Source organism: Nerophis ophidion, linkage group LG19, assembly GCF_033978795.1.
Source record: "Nerophis ophidion isolate RoL-2023_Sa linkage group LG19, RoL_Noph_v1.0, whole genome shotgun sequence".
Lineage (NCBI taxonomy): Eukaryota > Metazoa > Chordata > Actinopteri > Syngnathiformes > Syngnathidae > Nerophis > Nerophis ophidion.
In genome coordinates this window covers 28,019,839-28,035,599 of record NC_084629.1, presented here as the reverse complement: position 1 = coordinate 28,035,599, position 15,761 = coordinate 28,019,839, and the positions used below count along the sequence as shown (strand labels likewise).

The window sequence follows — 15,761 nt, the reverse complement described above, 5'->3', positions numbered from 1 at the left end:
TCTTATTGCAATTTAGTCCTTAAATAAAATAGTGAACATGCAAGACAACTTGTCTTTTAGTAGTAAGTAAACAAACAAAGGCCCGTAATTAGTCTGCTGACAAATGCATTAACATATTGTGTCATTTATCATTATATTATTTTGACAACACTATTAAGGACACGTGGTAGAAAATGAATTATTAGTCTACATGTTAATTTACTGTTAATATCTGCTTACTTTCTCTTTTAACATGTTCTATCTACACTTCTGTTAAAATGTAATAATCACTGATTCTTCTGTTGTTTGACATTTTATATTAGTTTTGGATGATACCACAAATTTGGCTATCAATCCGATACCAAGTAAATACTGCCCCAATGGGGTTTTCGCAGCTTATTGCGGGGTTTGTTCTCCAAAAATGCAGACGGACTACTCCGGACAAAGCGTGCAGGTAAAAACATGATTTATTGCTCAAAATACTAGAGTAGTACAAACACAACTGAACATAAGGCAAATGCAATTGGAGCTAATGCTATGTCTTAGCACGGACTAGGGACAAGCAATACTCAGGTAACTACGGCATGAAACAAACAAGACTTACGTAGTAACGGCAGCCCGACTGACTGGCAAAGGCAAGCTTAAATAATCCCTTTGATTAGTGCTTGGGTATCAGGGAATCGGGCGAACACTAATCAGAGACAGGTGAACACAATGAGCAACCATGGCGACCAAAACAAACTCAGAAGTGCACAAACAGGAACTAAAGGAGTCCAAAACTAACAGAAAATACAAAACATGATGCGGGCCACAGGTTATGACAATTACAGTATCACACATTGGTCATGTTCAAAGTCCTCATGTGTCCAAGGACATATTCCCTAAAAAATATCTGCGTAATCCTAGTAGTATCTACTAGATACACTCTTGTATTTGGTATCATTACAGTGGATGTTAGATGTAGGTAAAAGGAATAAAAAGGAAGTCTAAGTCTAAGTGTAATATCCACCAATGGTGTTTGTATACATTCAAGTACGGCGTCATTAGTGGTGTTTACTGGAACATGTTTTGCTATTCTTCGTCCTCCAGTGATAATGAACTTGGAAGAAACCTACTTTATCTGTTGCCGTGGAGGTGAGAATTAGTGATTTAGAAGTAGCTAAAACACTGCAAACTGCGGATGGATAGCTAGCGGGCTATGTTTTAAAGCACCTCTTCCTGAGGGCGTTTCAGTGTTACAAACCTCGTTTCCATATGAGTTGGGAAATTGTGTTACATGTAAATATAAACGGAATAAAATTATTTGCAAATAATTTTCATATTCAGTTGAATATGCTACAAAGACAACATGGTTGATGTTCAAACTGATAAACATTTTTTTTTTTGGCTTTAGAATTTGATGCCAGCAACACTTGACAAAGAAGTTGAGAAAGGTAGGAAATAAATACTGATAAAGTTGATGAATGCTCATCAAACACTTATTTGGAACATCCCACAGGTGTGCAGGCTACTTGGGAACAGTTGGGTGCCATGATCGGGTATAAAAGCAGCTTCCATGAAATGCTAAGTAATTCACAAACAAGGATGGGGTGAGGGTCACCACTTTGTAAGCAAATTGTCGAACAGTTTTAGAACAACATTTCTCAACGAGCTATTGCAAGGAATTTAGGGATTTTACCATCTACGGTCTGTAAAATCATTAAAAAGTTCAGAGAATCTGGAGAAATCACTGCACGTAAGTGATGATATTACGGACTTTTGATACCTCAGGTGGTACTGCATAAAAAACCGACATCCATGTGTAAAGGATATCACCACATGGGCTCAGGAACCCTTCATAAAACCACTGTCAGTGACTACAGTTGGTCGCTACATCTGTAAGTGCAAGTTAAAACTCTACTATGCAAAGCCAAACCCTTTTGTCAACAATATCCTGAAACGCTGCCGGCTTGGCTTGGCCCGAGCTCACCTAAGATGGACTGATGCAAAGTGGAAAGGTGTTCTGTGGTCTGATGGTTCCACATTTCAAAGTATATTTGGAAACAGAGGATGTGGTGTCCTCCAGAACAACGAGGAAAATAATAATTCGAATTGTTATAGGTGCAAAGTTCAAAAGGCAGCATCTGTGATGGTATGGGGTGTATTAGTGCCCAAGGCATGGGTAACTTACACATCTGTGAAGGCACCATTAATGCTGAAAGGTCCATACAGGTTTTGAAGGAACATATGTTGTCATCCAAACAACGTTATCATGGACGCCCCTGATTATTTCAGCAAGACAAGTGTTACAACAGCGTGGCTTCGTAAAAAAAGAGTGCGGGTACTTTCCTGGCCCGCCTACAGTCCAGACCTGTCTCCCATCGAAAATCTGTGGCGCATTATGAAGCGTAAAATACGACAGCGGAGACCCCGGACTGTTGAACGACTGAAGCTCTACATAAAACAAGAATGGGAAAAAATTCCACTTTCGAAGCTTCAACAATTAGTTTCCTCAGTTCCCAAACATTTATTGAGTGTTATTAAAAGAAAAGGTGATGTAACACAGTGGTGAACATGCCCTTTCCCAACTACTTTGGCACGTGTTGCAGCCATGAAGTTCTAAGTTAATTATTATTTGCAAAAAAAAAAAAGTTTATGAGTTTGAACATCACATATCTTATCTTTGCAGTGCATTCAATTGAATATGGGTTGAAAAGGATTTGCAAATCATTGTATTCCGTTTATATTTACATCTAACACAATTTCCCAACTCATATGGAATCGGGTTTTGTACTATTTCATAGCGTGGGTTGTTAGAAAAGACTTGATCAAGTGAAATTACTAAAAGAGAGAACAATGGCGGGTATGAAAAACACTAACCTATAAATTATTAATCGTCTGGAATATATTTATACTGTTAACACAATTTCCCAACTCATATAGAAACGGGGTTTGTATAACTTCACCTTTATCGTTAGTTTTTGAACACAAATCAATCGTCCTGTCCCCTTAGCAGAACAACAGCCCCAAAGCATTATGTTTCCACCCCCATGCTTCACAGTAGGTATGGTGTTCTTGGGATGCAACACAGTATTCTTCTTCCTCCAAACACGACGAGTTGAGTTTATACCAAAATGGATACATGGATGATACAGCAGAGGATTTGGAGAATACCATGTGGTCAGATGAAACTAATATAGAACTTTTTGGTATAAACTAAATTCGTCGTGTTTGGAGGAAGAAGAATACTGAGTTGCATCCCAAGAACACCACACCTACTGTGAAGCATGGGGGTGGAAACATCATGCTTTGGGGCTGTTTTTCTGCTAAGGGGACAGGACAATTGATCCGTGTTAAGGAAAGAATAAATGGGGCCATGTGTCATAAGATTTTGAGCCAAAACCTCCATCCATCAGTGAGAGCTTTGAATGGTTGACCAAATACTTATTTTCCACCATAATTTACAAATAAATTCTTTAAAATTCCTACAATGTGAATTCCTGGATTTTTTTTTTCACTTTCTGTCTCTCACAGTTGAAGTGTACCTATGATGAAAAGTACAGACCTCTGTCATCATTTTAAGTGGGAGAACTTGCACAATTGGCGGCTGACTAAATACTTTTTTGCCCCACTGTATATATACTGTATTAGAAATACTTGAACATATATACACCCCCCATCTCCTTAATTCAGAGATCTCAAGGTTTGCATGTATGGGTATAGTACCAAATATGATTCACTAGTATCACGGTACTATAGTAATACTGATATTCCGCACAAGCCTAAAAGACACTATTTTGGCCAATCGCAATTCAGTGAAAAAGCTAAATAAAAAGTGCGCGTGGAGCTAATTTTTGGGTGTCTTCGTCTCTTCCTACCTTACACCGCCAGGTCACGGTTACTGCTCGTGCGGACGCTGCATCTGCCAGGAGGGCTGGTTTGGCAAGCTGTGTGGCTTCTCCAGGTCATGTGACCTGAGCGACGACCAAAGCAAGGAGCTGTGCGAGACGTCGGACGGCGTGGTCTGCAGTGGCAAAGGTACAAAAAAAATTATTTTTTGGACTACGGTAAATAAAATACATTCATTAGTAGTGGAATACAACTAAAATGTCAAATAAATAACTGCATGGCAGGTTCCTGTCACTGCGGGCAGTGCATCTGCACCCCCAAAGACTGGTGGGTGTCTGGGGAGTACTGCGAGTGTGACGACAGGGAGTGCGACAAACATGACGAGCTGGTATGCACAGGTGAGCACCAGACTTTTCTCCTTTCCATCGCACGGGACCCACTCAGCTCAGCTCTCATTATTATCAATGGACTGAATCGTTGCCATTGGCCCATGTAAACGTGCACGGCTAGGAAGGATTTGAACCCTTACCCACTTTGCTGCACAGCATTTTTGGTGCCCTCAGTCTCCTCCAGTAAAAAAATGTGAGGACACATTCAGGATGTATCTCACCTTTGTCTTATCTCTGGATGCGGGATTGTTCCTGCATGTGTATACTCAACAGTCCCCCTGCTGCCCTCAGTCTCCTCTTGGATAAAAATTGAGGAGACCTATTAAAGTTGGTTTACCCTGTTAATGTACCTCAGTTTTAGTTGCTGCAGTATTATACTTCACAGTGTCCACTTTGCTGCAGCACTCACATTGTTCATACCCTCAGTCTCCCCTTGGATAAAAATTGAGGAGACCTATTAAAGTTAGCTTACCCTGTTAATGTACCTCAGTTTTGGTGGCTGCAGTATTATACTCCACAGTGTCCACTTTGCTGCAGCACTCACATTTGTTCATACCCTCAGTCTCCTCTTGGATAAAAATTAAGGAGACATATTAAAGTTAGCTTACCCTGTTATTGTACCTCAGTTTTGGTGGCTGCAGTATTATACTTCACAGTGTACACTTGCTGCATCACTCACATTTGTTCATACCCTCAGTCTCCTCAAGGATAAAAATTGAGGAGACCTGTTAAAGTTAGCTTACCCTGTTAATGTACCTCAGTTTTAGTGGCTGCAGTAGTATACTCCACAGTGTCCACTTTGCTGCAGCACTCACATTTGTTCATTCCCTCAGTATCCTCTTGGATAAAAACTAAGGCCCTTAGCCTTTTGCTTTGCTCTAGCTCTGGATGATGCATTAGTATTATACACCGCAATCCCCCCTTTACTGCCATTTTGTCCATATGCTGGGTCTTCTCTTGGATACAAACTAAGGACACTGTTATGGGTCACACTCCTGCTTCCTCTCTTCCTGCTATGTCTCCTCCTGCTGGGCGTCCGGACAAGCACACCACGGGCCACTCCCACATGTGCTCTCTCTCCGCTGCGGGCGGGCCTCCTCGCACCAGCAAACACTCACCAAACTACACACCTGCCTGGGATGAGCGAGCTGCCTTCAAGAGCAGACGCAGCCTGAGATCCGACGCGAGAACGTAGCTTCACGTACCCAGTACACCTCCCGCCATCCTTCCTTGTCGTCGAGTTGTGTGTCTCGTCACCTTGGACCTCCCGTGGATTTTCCCTTGCCTTCCTGGACATCGACCTCACGCCTGCCTAACGACCACGAACCCAAGCTCCTGCCCTTGACCATCTGCCTGCTCCCCGACGTTCGATTCCGCCTTGCTCCTTGCTGGACTTCCGCCTGGATCCCAACACGCATCCTCAACACCCTCTGGCAACCATACTCAGATAAGTCTCACACTTCGTCACACTACATCTCTTTGGTTAAATACACATCTCACTCACACACTAAACTGTCATTAAATACGCTGACAGCTAACGACGTCATCGTTCCTCTGCCATCTTCTTCTCCCGTTGTACAGTCACAGTACGTTCTCGCCATGTCAGAACCAGACGGCAAAGACGCGGCACGTACCCCGCTCCCCTCCCGAGACTCCCCGGTACCAAGTGTCGCAGCCATGCACACTGCACTCCAGCAGCACCAAGAGCGCTTTTGTGTTCTTGAGAATAAGCTGGATGCTGCTTTTGCTCGCATGTTGGCTCGACTGGACTTGATCACCCCAAGCTCTGCCGCTCCCCCGTAGCGCGTACTAGCCCCCCCGCCGCGGCAGCCCCCACACCTTCCTGCGAGCCGAAGATCGCTAGCCCTAAGGCTTTCGAAGGGGATTTTGAGTTATGTCGTGGTTTCCTGGTCCAGTGTGATATGGTATTTCGTCATCAGCCCTCCCGGTACACTTCTGACGGGGCCAAGATTGCCTTTATTTTTTCTTTATTGACCGGAAGGGCTCTCCAGTGGGCCACAGCAGCTGTGGACCGCAACCTTGGCCTCAGCATGAATTATGATGCTTTTCGCACGGAGTTTAGGGCAGTTTTTGACCATCCCTCCGATGGAGGAGACGCCGCCTCACGTCTACACTCCCTTCAGCAAGGTTCTCGTTCTGTGCCAGATTACACTCTTGAGTTCCGCACCCTGGCCGCAGACAGCGGGTGGGATAACAAGGCCTAGTTGAGCGCCTACCGTCGAGGCCTCTCCGACGAGATCAGGGACGGATTGTTGCGGGACCAACCTGCCTCCTACCAGGACCTCATTCAGCTGGCCCTACTGATGGACAAGAGACTCAAGGAACGAGCGGCTGAACGAAGACTTTTAGTCCAGGAGAGGACCAGAAGACCGGTGTGGGGGAACCGTACCGTTTCTTACTCTCCTAGCGCGGTCAGAGGTGGGGATGAAGGCGCCCACTTGGTGGACCAGTCTGGGTTTCTCCCTGCACCAACCAGCGGGATGGAACCCATGCAGTTGGGCAGGACTCGACTGGCCACGGAGGAACGGGAAAGGAGGTTCCGTCAGCGTCTCTGCCTCTACTGTGGTTGTGCGGGTCACATGATCGTGACCTGCCCCACACGACCAAAAGACCAGGCTCACAAGTAAGGGGAGTACTTGTGAGCCACACCACCTTTACCCGGAGCCACTGTGACCCTGGTATCCTTTTCCCCGCAACATTGTCTTGGGAATCAAGAGGACTGAAGGTGGGAGCGTATGTGGACTCTGGAGCAGATGTGAGTTTCATGGACCGTAATTTTGCCTGTCATGCCGGGATTGAGCTTCTGCCTCTGGACAAGCCTTTACCAGCTCAGGCCCTGGACGGGCATGCCCTGGGTCCCATCACCCACCGTACAGCACTGCTCACACTAACCCTGTCCGGCAACCACACGGAGCAGATTAGCTTGTTAATCCTCAATGCCCCTGTCGCTCCTCTTGTCCTCGGCCGTTCATGGCTTCGCCAGCATGACCCCCATATTTCCTGGATCTCTGGTAAGATCCTATCCTGGAGCACGGCATGCCATGCTAACTGTCTCAAGGCAGCATCCCCTGTCTCGGAGAGCCCCAAGCTTAAGTCATCCCCATCTGACCTGTCTGGGGTCCCCGCAGTTTACCATGACCTTGCAGCTGGACTGTGCCATTGATCTCGTACCTGACGCAGTACTTCCTTCTAGCCGCTTGTACAACCTGTCCATACCTGAGAAGAAGGCTATGTCTAACTATATTACGGACTCACTCTCTTCAGGTATCATCACTCCCTCCAAGTCACCGGTAGCCGCCGGGTTCTTCTTTGTCGGCAAGAAGGATGGCTCCCTACGCCCTTGTATCGACTACCGAAGACTCAACGCCATCACAGTCAAGAACCGGTATCCCCTTCCACTCATGAGCTCCTCCTTTGAACATCTTGCTCCTGCAACAGTCTTCACCAAGCTTGACCTCCGCAATGCTTACCATCTTGTCCGGATTAGGAAGGGGGATGAGTGGCAGACAGCCTTCAACACACACCTTGGCCACTTCGAGTACCGGGTCATGCCCTTCGGCCTGACCAACGCCCCAGCTGTCTTTCAAGCTCTAGTTAACGACGTTTTAAGAGACATGCTCGACAAATTTGTGGTTGTTTACCTGGATGATATGCTGGTCTTCTCTCACAACATGCAGGAGCATCAGCAGCATGTCCGACAGGTCCTACAGCCCCTCCTCGAGAACCGCTTGTTCGTCAAGGCAGAGAAATGTGAATTCCATTCATCTTCTGTAAACTTCCATCGCCACATCATCGAGAAGGGTAACATCTGAGCCGGCCCCAAGAAGGTCAAAGCGGTTATGGAGTGGCCTCAACCAAACACCCGTATGGAACTGAGGCGATTCCTAGGCTTTGCGGGATTTTACAGTCGATTCATCCTCAACTTCAGTAAGGTAGCTGCACCTCTCCACGCACTAACATCTATGATCACTGCATTTAGGTGGAACAAGGGGGCAGACGTGGCGTTCCAGAACCTCAAGAGGAGCTTCAGTTCCGCCCTCGTTCTCGTACACCCTGACCCGGATGTACCGTTCACGGTTGAAGTGGACGCTTCTAACTCCGGGATTGGGGCAGTCGTGTCCCAGCGTTCCAGTGGGAGTAATGTGTTGCACCCTTGTGCATTCTTTTCTAGACGTCTTTCTCCAGCCGAGAGAAACTACGATGCTGGGAACCGAGAACTGTTGGCAGTCCACGAGGCGCTGGTCGAATGGCGACACTGGCTGGAGGGGGCCAAGCATCCGTTCCTGGTCCTGACAGACCATCGCAACCTCATCCAAATCCGATCCGCTAAAAGACTGAATGACAGCCAAGTTCGCTGGGCACAATTTTTCCGTCGATTCGACTACACTCTCACCTACAGACCTGGTTCACACAATGGCAAGGCGGACGCTCTTTCTCGAATATTCTCAGAGGAACCTACCTTTAAGTCTACTTCCCAGACCATCCTTCCCCCTAACCGCATCATCGGGATGGTAACTTGGGAGATCGAGGGCCTGGTCAAAACGGCCCTACGTTCCGACCCTGGTCCCGGAAACGGACCCCCTAATAGGGTGTTCGTCCCAGAACCTTTAAGGGCCAAGGTACTTGATTGGGCTCATTCTAGTGTGTTTACCTGTCATCCCGGAGTCCATAGGTCACTAGGCTTTATCCGACGCCGTTTTTGGTGGCCTACCATGGAGGCGGATACCCGGGAGTTTGTCGCCGCCTGCAGCGTCTGCGCCCGGAACAAGGCAAGCCACAGCCCTCCTGCCGGCCTCTTACACCCTCTTCCCATCCCCAATCGACCTTGGTCCCACATTGCTGTTGATTTCATCACGGGACTTCCCACTTCTAGAGGTAACACCACAATCCTCACTATCGTCGACAGGTTTTCCAAAGCAGCACACTTTGTTCCTTTGCCCAAGCTTCCATCCTCTGCTGAAACCACAGACCTGCTGGTCCAGCATGTGGTCAGGATCCACGGGATCCCCTCCGACATTGTCTCTGATCGTGGCCCTCAATTCATTTCTCGGGTCTGGCAGGATTTTTTGCAAGGGCATTGGGGCCACGGTCAGTCTGACTTCCGGCTACCACCCCCAAAGCAATGGTCAAGCAGAGAGGGCCAACCAGGGGGTGGAGACCATGCTGCGCTGTATGGCTGCACAACAGCCTAACTCCTGGAGTAAGTTTATTCCATGGGTGGAGTACTCTTTCAACTCCTTGACCTGCGCAGCTACGGGTATGTCTCCATTTGAATGCTGGCTGGGATTTCAACCTCCCTTGTTTCCCTCCCAGGAGATCGAGGTGGCAACTCCTTCCACCCAGGCACACCTGAGACGATGCCGCAGAGTGTGGAGGTCCGCCCATGCTTCCCTATTGAAGGCGTCTGTTAGGATGTGTCGCAATGCCAACCGGCGGCGCATCCCGGCTCCCGACTACCAGCCCGGACAGCAGGTCCTGCTTCGGGCCAAGGACCTCCACCTCCCGATTTCCTCCCAGAAACTTGCACCACGTTTTGTTGGACCTTATACGGTCAAATCGAAGATCAACCCTGCTGCTGTACAATTGGATCTTCCACATTCCATGAGATCTCATCCTGTCTTTCATGTCTCCCAGGTCAAACCTGTTGTTAACAGTCCCCTATCCCCCCCCACCCCCGCTCCTCCCCCTCCTAGAGTCCTCGAGGATGGGGACCAAGTCTGGACCGTCAAGGAGATCCTCAAGGTTCGGCGACAGGGGAGGGGTTGGGTCTACCTTGTGGACTGGGAGGGTTATGGTCCTGAAGATAGGTCCTGGGTACCGGCCTCTTACATCGCCGACCCCTCCCTTATCAAAGACTTTTACAGAGCTCACCCCGAGGCACCCCGAAGCTCGCCGGGAGTCTCGCGTAAGAGGAGGGGGGGTGCTGTTATGGGTCACACTCCTGCTTCCTCTCTTCCTGCTATGTCTCCTCCTGCTGGGCGTCCGGACAAGCACACCACGGGCCACTCCCACATGTGCTCTCTCTCCGCTGTGGGCGTGCCTCCTCGCACCAGCAAACACTCACCAAACTACACACCTGCCTGTGATGAGCGAGCTGCCTTCAAGAGCAGACGCAGCCTGAGATCCGACGCGAGAACGTAGCTTCACGTACCCAGTACACCTCCCGCCATCCTTCCTTGTCGTCGAGTTGTGTGTCTCGTCACCTTGGACCTCCCGTGGATTTTCCCTTGCCTTCCTGGACATCGACCTCACGCCTGCCTAACGACCACGAAACCAAGCTCCTGCCCTTGACCATCTGCCTGCTCCCCGACGTTCGATTCCGCCTTGCTCCTTGCTGGACTTCCGCCTGGATCCCAACACGCATCCTCAACACCCTCCGGCAACCATACTCAGATAAGTCTCACACTTCGCCACACTACATCTCTTTGGTTAAATACACATCTCACTCACACACTAAACTGTCATTAAATACGCTGACAGCTAACGACGTCATCGTTCCTCTGCCGTCTTCTTCTCCCGTTGTACAGTCACAGACTCATGCTTACATTAGTTTACCATATTGCTTTTCCTTAGCTCTGGAGGCTACCTGCCTTAGAATTATACTTCACAATCTCCACTTTACCGCAACGCTCCTGTTTTCTTGCCACCCTCAGTCTTTTCTTGGATAAAAATTGTGGACACATACTTAAGTTAGCTTACCCTGTTAGTGTACCTTAGTTTTGGTCCCTGCAGTATTACACTCCACAGTGTCCACTTTGCTGCAGCCCTCCCATTGTTTCCATCTCCTCAGTCTCCTCTTGGATAAAAAGGAAGGACACGTAGCGTTAGCTTAGCCTCTTACGTTGCTTTAGCTCTGGATGTTGCATTAGCATTATACTCCACAATCTCCCATTTACTGCCATTTTTTTCCATATCCTCGGTCTCCTCTTGGATAAAAACTAAGGACACATGCTAACATTAGCTTACCATGTAGCTTATCCTTGGCTCTGGCTGCTGCCTGCGTTAGTATTATACTCCACAATCTCCACTTTGCTGCAATGTTCCTGTTCTCTTGCCACCCTCAGTTTTTCTTGAATAGAAATTGAGGACATGCTAATGTTAGCTTGCCCTGTTACTGTACCTTAGTTTTGATCTCTGCAGCATCATTCTCTACAGTGTCCACTTTGCTGCAGCACACCTGTTTTTTCAAATCCTCGGTCTCCACTTGGATAAAAAATTAAGGACTCATGCTAATTTTATCTTACCCTGTTGCTTTGCCTTAGCTTTGGATACTGCATTGGTATTATACTCAACTATCTCCACTTACGGGGCGGTATAACTTGGTTGGTAGAGTGGTCATTCCAGCACCTTGAGGGTTCCAGGTTAGATCCCTGCTTCTGCCATCATAGTCACTGCCGTTGTGTTCTTGGGCAAGACACTTTACCCACCTGCTCCCAGTGCCACCCACACTGGTTTTAAAATTTAACTTAGATATTGGGTTTCACAATGTAAAGCGCTTTGAGTCACTAGAGAAAAGCGCTATATAAATATAATTCACGTCACTTTACTTCAACACTGCTGTCGTCATGCCACCCTCAGTCTCTTCTTGGATAAACATGAAGGACACATGCTTGCGTTGGCTTACCCTGTTGCTTTGCCTTATCTCCGGATGTAGCATTTATCTGATGCGCCACAATCTCCACTTTGCTGCAGCACTCCTTTTTCTTTGCAGCTATCAGTCTCCATCCATCTATCCATCCATCCATGTTTCTACCGCAGTGGGTGCTGGAGCCTATCTCAGCTCCACATGTTTCCTCTTGGATAAAAATGAAGAACACATGCTGACCTTAGCTTACTTTGCCTTAACTTGAAATACTGCATTTGGATTATACTCCACAATCTCCAGTTTGCTGCAGCACTCTGGCTTTCCAAATTTCTGGATGCTGCATTAGTGTTATACTCGACCATCTCCCCTTTACTGCCATTTTGTCCATCACCTCAGTCTCCTCTTGGATAACAATTAAAGAACATGTACTCACAATACTTACCATGTTGCTGTGCTTTGGCTCTGGATGCTGCATTCGTGTTACACTCCACAATCTCCACTTTGCTGCACCGCTCTTATTTTCTTGCTGCACTCAGTCTCCTCTTGGTTAATATAAAGGACACATGTCAATGTTAGCTCATGCTGACGCTTTTTTTTTTTTTTTTTTTTTAAACCTCTGACTTCTTCATTCCTAATATACTCCATAATCTCCACTTTGCTGCAGCACTCCTTTTTCTTTGCTGCTCTCAAGGCTCCTCTTGGATAAAAATGAAGGACATGCAGACGTTAGCTTACCCTGTTGCTTTGCCTTATCTCCGGATGTAGCATTTGTATTACACGCCACAATCTTCACTTTGCTGCAGTGCTCCGTTGTCCTTGCTGCCCTCAGTCTCTTATTGGATGAAAATTAAGGACACATGCTAACATTATCTTACTTCAACTTAGGTCAAAATTCTGCATTCAGATTATACTCCACAACCTCCAGCTTGCTGCATCACTCCGGTTTCCTTGCTGCCCTCAGTCACTTTTTGGATAAAAATTGAGGACACGTTAACATTAACTTACCCGGTTGTTTTGCCAAGCTTTGGTTGCTGCATTAGCGTTATACTACACGATCTCCATGTTGCTGCAGTGCTCTGTTGTCCTTGCTGCCCTCAGTCTCTTCTTGGATAAAAATTGAGGACACACGTTAACATTAACTTACCCGGTTGTTTTGCCTAGCTTTGGTTGCTGCATTAGCGTTATACTACATGATCTCCATGTTGCTGCAGTGCTCTGTTGTCCTTGCTGCCCTCTGTCTCTTCTTGGATAAAAATTAAGGACATGTTAACATGAACTTACCCGGTTGTTTTGCCTAGCTTTGGTTGCTGCATTAGCGTTATACTACACGATCCCCATGTTGCTGCAGCGCTCCTGTGTTTTTGCTGCCCTCAGTCTCTTCTTGGATGAAAATTAAGGACACATGCTAACATTAGCTTACTTAACCTTAGCTCGAAATGCTGCATTCAGATTACACTCCAGAACCTCCAGCTTGCTGCATCACTCCAGTTTCCTTGCTGCTCTCAGTCTCTTCTTGGATAAAAATTAAGGACACATGTTAACATTAACTTACCCGGTTGTTTTGCCTAGCTTTGGTTGCTGCATTAGCGTTATACTACACAATCTCAACGTTGCTGCAGCGCTCCTGTGTTTTTGCTGCCCTCAGTCTCCGCCCGGATAAAATGTGAGGGCACATTCTGTTAGCTTACCCTGTTGCCGCGGTATTATACTACACAGTCTCCTCTCCCTAAAGGTAAACTCAAGAATTAAGTAAACTTCTCTATTATTTTTTAGCGTATCTCATTCCAAATGATGCGTTCAAAGCCCCATGTTTTTCGTAGAATCTACACTGTATTGAAGCACTTCCAACAAGGCGCGCTAACATTTTTATTGTCTCCTTTCAGGAAACGGGCTGTGCAACTGCGGCACTTGCGAGTGCTGGGACGGATGGACCGGGAACGCCTGCGAAATCTGGGTGGGGACCGATTACTGAGACCAGATGGCACTCGGGAAATAAAAAAAAACATCGTAACTTCACGTTGTGACGAGGTCTGCAACAGGCGTGAGGAAGCTAAACATGGACTGAAATAACAGTTGTATTTCTTTTGTTGTACTGGTTACAATGTATCTTTTGGAAAATGGAAGTTTTTGGTGCAATTGTATTCATGAAGGAGCGCTTATATGCACATGGCTACAGCATGGAGGCAGCGGATTGGTGACAAATCCAACTTGTCGGATCCATAAATAAACCATAAAAATCAACCGACAAGGCAGAAAGTCTTAGTTTGAGCTTTTTTGTTTATTATTTGAAATAATAAAACATTGAATGTGCCGCATGACACAACATTTTTATGGAAACCAAAGGAGAAGAAGACCTTATTAAACATACATGGTTACAAAGGTATTATAGAACATGACAAACTCCAAATGAGCATACTTGCAACGGTTATATGTATTCATATATATTTGTTTTGCCAAAAAAATAATATAATTTCAGTAGTGGTCTCTTTCTCGGGACTTGCAGGTATGGAGGAAACAAACACAAAGGCGGCATACTCCACATGCACTCTGTGATCAAAAGAATCGGGACGTATACAATTAACAGGAAGTGAAAAAATAGTAAATATGAAGTTGGACTCCATTTTGTAACTTAAACTTCATTTCTGGGAACACTTTCTCAATTTCAGCAGAGTGAATTTAAAACAGAACATTTTTTTAAATAAATAAAGGCTGTCACACTTCAGAAAGGACACCATTAACATTTGATCTTTTTTTTTTTTAATCATAAAACAGTCCTAGGGCCACACTGACATCCGACACGTCAGGCCAGAATAAAGTGGTATTTTTCCTAGAAACAAAGTAGCAATCTTGCAAGATGTATTTTTCAGACAAGTTTTGATCTCACCCAAATAAAGCCTGAATAAAGCCAGCATTTTCGAGAATAACATTGTAAAATGACAAGAGAAAGTAAAAGTCTTGATAAGAAAATCACATCCTAATTTTTATGAATACACGAGCACTTTTATGAAACAAATCCAACATTTTACAATAATTTTCAAGTGTTTTTTCAATAATATAAAAACAGGGGTCCCCAAACTACAGCCAGCATCCACAGTCCAGCCCACGGGACATATCAAGTTAAAAAAAAAAGCATATATATGTATATGTATAAATATATACATAAAGACACATATATAAATATATATATATATATATATATATATATATATATATATATATATATTATGTATAATATAATATATACAGTATATATATTTATATGTGTTTATATGTATATATGTATACATATATATATTCATATTTATATGTATATATATATATATATATATATATATATATATATATATATATATATATATATATATATATATATATATATAGACATAGGCTTCACGGTGGCAGAGGGGTTAGTGCGTCTGCCTCACAATACGAAGGTCCTGCAGTCCTGGGTTCAAATCCAGGCTCGGGATCTTTCTGTGTGGAGTTTGCATGTTCTCCCCGTGAATGCGTGGGTTCCCTCCGGGTACTCCGGCTTCGTCCCACCTCCAAAGACATGCACCTGGGGATAGGTTGATTGGCAACACTAAATTGGCCCTAGTGTGTGAATGTGAGTGTGAATGTTGTCTGTCTATCTGTGTTGGCCCTGCGATGAGGTGGCGACTTGTCCAGGGTGTACCCCGCCTTCCGCCCGATTGTAGCTGAGATAGGCGCCAGCGCCCCCCGCGACCCCGAAAGGGAATAAGCGGTAGAAAATGGATGGATGGATGGATGGATATATAGACATATATGTATATATACATATATATATATATATACATATACACACATATATATATCTATATATATATATATATTTATTTATATGTATATATACATATATATGTATATATATATGTATATATACATACACACATATATATGTATATATACATATACATACACACATATATATATATATA

The 15,761-nt window shown here is 45.4% G+C and overlaps 2 protein-coding genes across 2 annotated transcripts in view; both read left to right on the top strand.

The window, feature by feature from the left end:
- The window catches only part of itgbl1 (integrin, beta-like 1), an 89,437-nt gene extending 75,320 nt beyond the window's left edge, over positions 1-14,117 (top strand). Inside the window, exons 9-11 of the mRNA XM_061879745.1 lie at positions 3,850-3,996; positions 4,092-4,205; positions 13,686-14,117. Of these exons, the coding sequence (XP_061735729.1) occupies positions 3,850-3,996; positions 4,092-4,205; positions 13,686-13,774 (350 nt within the window). The 3' untranslated portion in view covers positions 13,775-14,117. The remainder of the gene's footprint in view (positions 1-3,849; positions 3,997-4,091; positions 4,206-13,685) is intronic.
- LOC133538274 (uncharacterized) lies at positions 9,325-10,613 on the top strand. Its single transcript, XM_061879746.1, has 2 exons — positions 9,325-9,417; positions 9,531-10,613. Exons 1-2 carry the CDS (start codon positions 9,340-9,342, stop codon positions 10,356-10,358), a joined length of 906 nt encoding a protein of 301 aa, XP_061735730.1. The 5' UTR covers positions 9,325-9,339; the 3' UTR covers positions 10,359-10,613.
- Positions 14,118-15,761: the final 1,644 nt, after the last annotated feature.